Genomic DNA, 2,857 nt, shown 5'->3' on the forward strand with positions numbered 1-2,857 from the left:
GGGCAGCGCGGAGCTGCCCTCCGGCCTCCTCAGCGTTCCCTTCTCCCGGCGTGGCCGGGGATTGTACCAGGCGCTCGCTCTGCAGCTCCCGATTGTCAGGCTAGTTCTTCTTCTGTCTGCTAAAAGACAACGGAGAGGAAAGGCTTGAAAAGCTCCGATGTCGCTCGGCCGTGGGCTATCTCAGACTCCCCGTTTTTGCCGGGCAGCGCGGAGCTGCCCTCCGGCCTCCTCAGCGTTCCCTTCTCCCGGCGTGGCCGGGGATTGTACCAGGCGCTCGCTCTGCAGCTCCCGATTGTCAGGCTAGTTCTTCTTCTGTCTGCTAAAAGACAACGGAGAGGAAAGGCTTGAAAAGCTCCGATGTCGCTCGGCGCTGCCCTTGGACGCAGTTTACAATTGTTATTTCCGGGAGGATGGGGAGAAGAATCTATTTGTGAACGTCCAAAAAGGGCCATCGGTTTCCATGTCCATGAGGACATCTCATTCAGAAAGGGCGGAACAATCTGCCCTTAATGATTTAAAGATGGTAACTTTGGATCAGTTTTTTGAAAGCTTTAACAAACAAATTTTATTTTTTTTTTTATTGGAAAAATACATCCTGGCACGCTCCTGCCTTTTCCTTGCTCTCCATCTGCTACAGGGAAACACTGCTATTCACTCCCTGTCCTAAGGACAAAACGTCTCCGGTGTGACAATAAACCAGAGGCTCCTCAGCAATTTAAAACAAAGTAGATAGCCGAGATGTCAACATGTCTTTGTTGTGCCCGGCATTTATTTTCCTGTTTGTTGAGCTGTAGCTATTAGAAACTGCATGAAGGTGAAATTCGTCTTAAGCAGCAATTTTACTTTTTTTTTTTTTTTTTTTTTAACAAGCACACAAAAAAATACGGGTGATATGTTGTTAAAATGTGTCTGTTATTATCCTTGTTGTTGTTGTTATTGCTGTTGTTACTAAGTTTTATTCCGACATGGTAACAAATTATGGCAATGTATTCTTTGGGCTATTTTAAAACAGAGTGAAATAAACAATTACGGGTTTGGAAGAAACTGCTACCCAGCTCCGTGTCTGCGTTTCTTAAATTTTAGGTTGACAAAAATCCAAGCAAAAGCAAGGCTACCTCCTTCCGAAATACTTGAAAGAGAAGCCTTGTGAAATAAATACTACCCGATAAGGAAGACGGACCAGTGTGAAGGACACATACAAATGCAAAGATTAGGGATGGGGAGGGAAACATAAAACTCGACTCATGAATTAAATAATAAAATAAAATTGGGGGGAGGGGGGAAGACGCAACAAAGAGAAGTCAGAGAGAGAACTGAAGGCTGAAGTACAAAGGAAGGGAAATCGCCTTTGCTCCAGTTTACAGACTGGTGATTGTCTGAAGGAGTTGTGCTCCCTGTCACCTAATCTCTTCCCTTGGCGGCTTGTTAGCGTTTGGCACGGGGTCTCTGCTCACAGAGCATTATACATTCGATATTCAAAAACCCTCTTTACATATACATCACTTGCTAATTTCGTCAGTGTGTGCACATTTCAGCGACTGATAATAGGACATTGTTATTTAAAGGACAAATAGCTCTGACCCATAAAGAGACAGCAGCTCATATTTTTTCCCTGCCAATTCCAGTCTGCCTCTTAAAAATAAAAGCTGGAATGGAAGAAGAGACGAAATGTTGGATTTCTGCTCAAAACGGAGGAGAAGACTAGAGAGAGAGTAAAGAATGCAATTAAACCACGAAAGTAATGTACAGAATGACCATTTTCCTTTATGGCAAAGCATTATTTTTCTCTATAGAGACAACTGGACAATACTGTCGACTAGCAATCCAGAAACCTTTTATTTTTGCTGTTCGTTCTTGGTTTTATTTTCTGAACGCTCTGGTAGATTACATCTTTGCTTTCTTCATGCGCACAAGCCATTTCGTTATCAAGATAATGTTCCTTTCAAGTATTTCAGATTTTCCTTCTCCATCTCGTAGGTTTGTGCATGAGGTTTGTTGCTGTGACCCCTAGAAACCTCAGCCCTTAGTAAGAAGTCTATCCATGGAAAAGAAAGTCCCAGCTCATTTCTATAGATTACCGAATTATATGTCATTCGGCTTCGTTTCTTCTTTTTCCGTGCCTAAAAACCTTCTCAGAGATAAATAACTAGTCATTTCTTTCCTTCTCAGTCTTTTTTCCCTCTTGGAATGTAAATCCTTTTTAAGACTGAGCTATTTTTAGTCTTTTTTTTTTTTTTGTCTTTTTTTTTTTTTTTTTCTCGTAGGTGTTCACTTCTGGGGAGAACAGGATTAAATAAACATCGGCTGTAGGTACATTAGCTCGAAGAGAAGCCCGGGAAAGGGACGAGTCTTTAATAACCCTGAGACGAAGGTTTATCTCGTTAAAGGTACTTCTTCTCGCTGGTCCATGGAAACTGAGGTGGCTTTGCTCAGCACAGAGGGCGTGAAAGTGAGGAAAGAGTCAGTCCTGGTTGTAGCCGAACAGGTAAAGTCTGATCCGGAGGGTCTCTGCGCCAGACCGTTGGACTGGCCGCTGTGGCAAGCCAGGCAGGAGCAGGGGTTGCCCCCGGTGTTGCCGAGTCCATGAGTCGGGGCAGGGTAGAGAGAGGGATGCCTGAAGGCGCACAGCAGTTCTGGTCTCGGGTAGGGGTGGGACAGGACCCTGAAGGTGTCCAGCGGCCTCAAGGGGGTACTGAAGGGGGTGGCGGCAGAGGCCGACGTGGCGCCGATGCCCATGTGGGAGTAGTAGGGCAGGGGCAGGTGGGATGGGAACGGGTAGGGCAGGTTGCCGGTGGCCGCCGCGTGGCTCATCATGTAGGTATAAAACGCCGGGTCGGCCGGGTGAGGCCAGGTCATG

General features: G+C 45.8%; 1 protein-coding gene across 1 annotated transcript; it reads right to left on the reverse strand.

Moving 5' to 3' along the window:
* Positions 1-2,373: 2,373 nt before the first annotated feature.
* On the reverse strand, positions 2,374-2,856 carry EVX1 (even-skipped homeobox 1). The gene has a single exon (XM_008944029.1). It carries the CDS (start codon positions 2,854-2,856, stop codon positions 2,374-2,376), a length of 483 nt encoding a protein of 160 aa, XP_008942277.1.
* Between the last annotated feature and the right edge of the window lies 1 nt (position 2,857).

This window comes from Merops nubicus, unplaced genomic scaffold, assembly GCF_000691845.1.
Source record: "Merops nubicus isolate BGI_N331 unplaced genomic scaffold, ASM69184v1 scaffold47120, whole genome shotgun sequence".
Taxonomy (NCBI): domain Eukaryota; kingdom Metazoa; phylum Chordata; class Aves; order Coraciiformes; family Meropidae; genus Merops; species Merops nubicus.

What these genes read in the sequence shown, in the direction of transcription:
- EVX1 (XM_008944029.1), bottom strand. Translation starts at nt 2,856, where the DNA reads ATGACCTGGCCTCACCCGGCCGACCCGGCGTTTTATACCTACATGATG.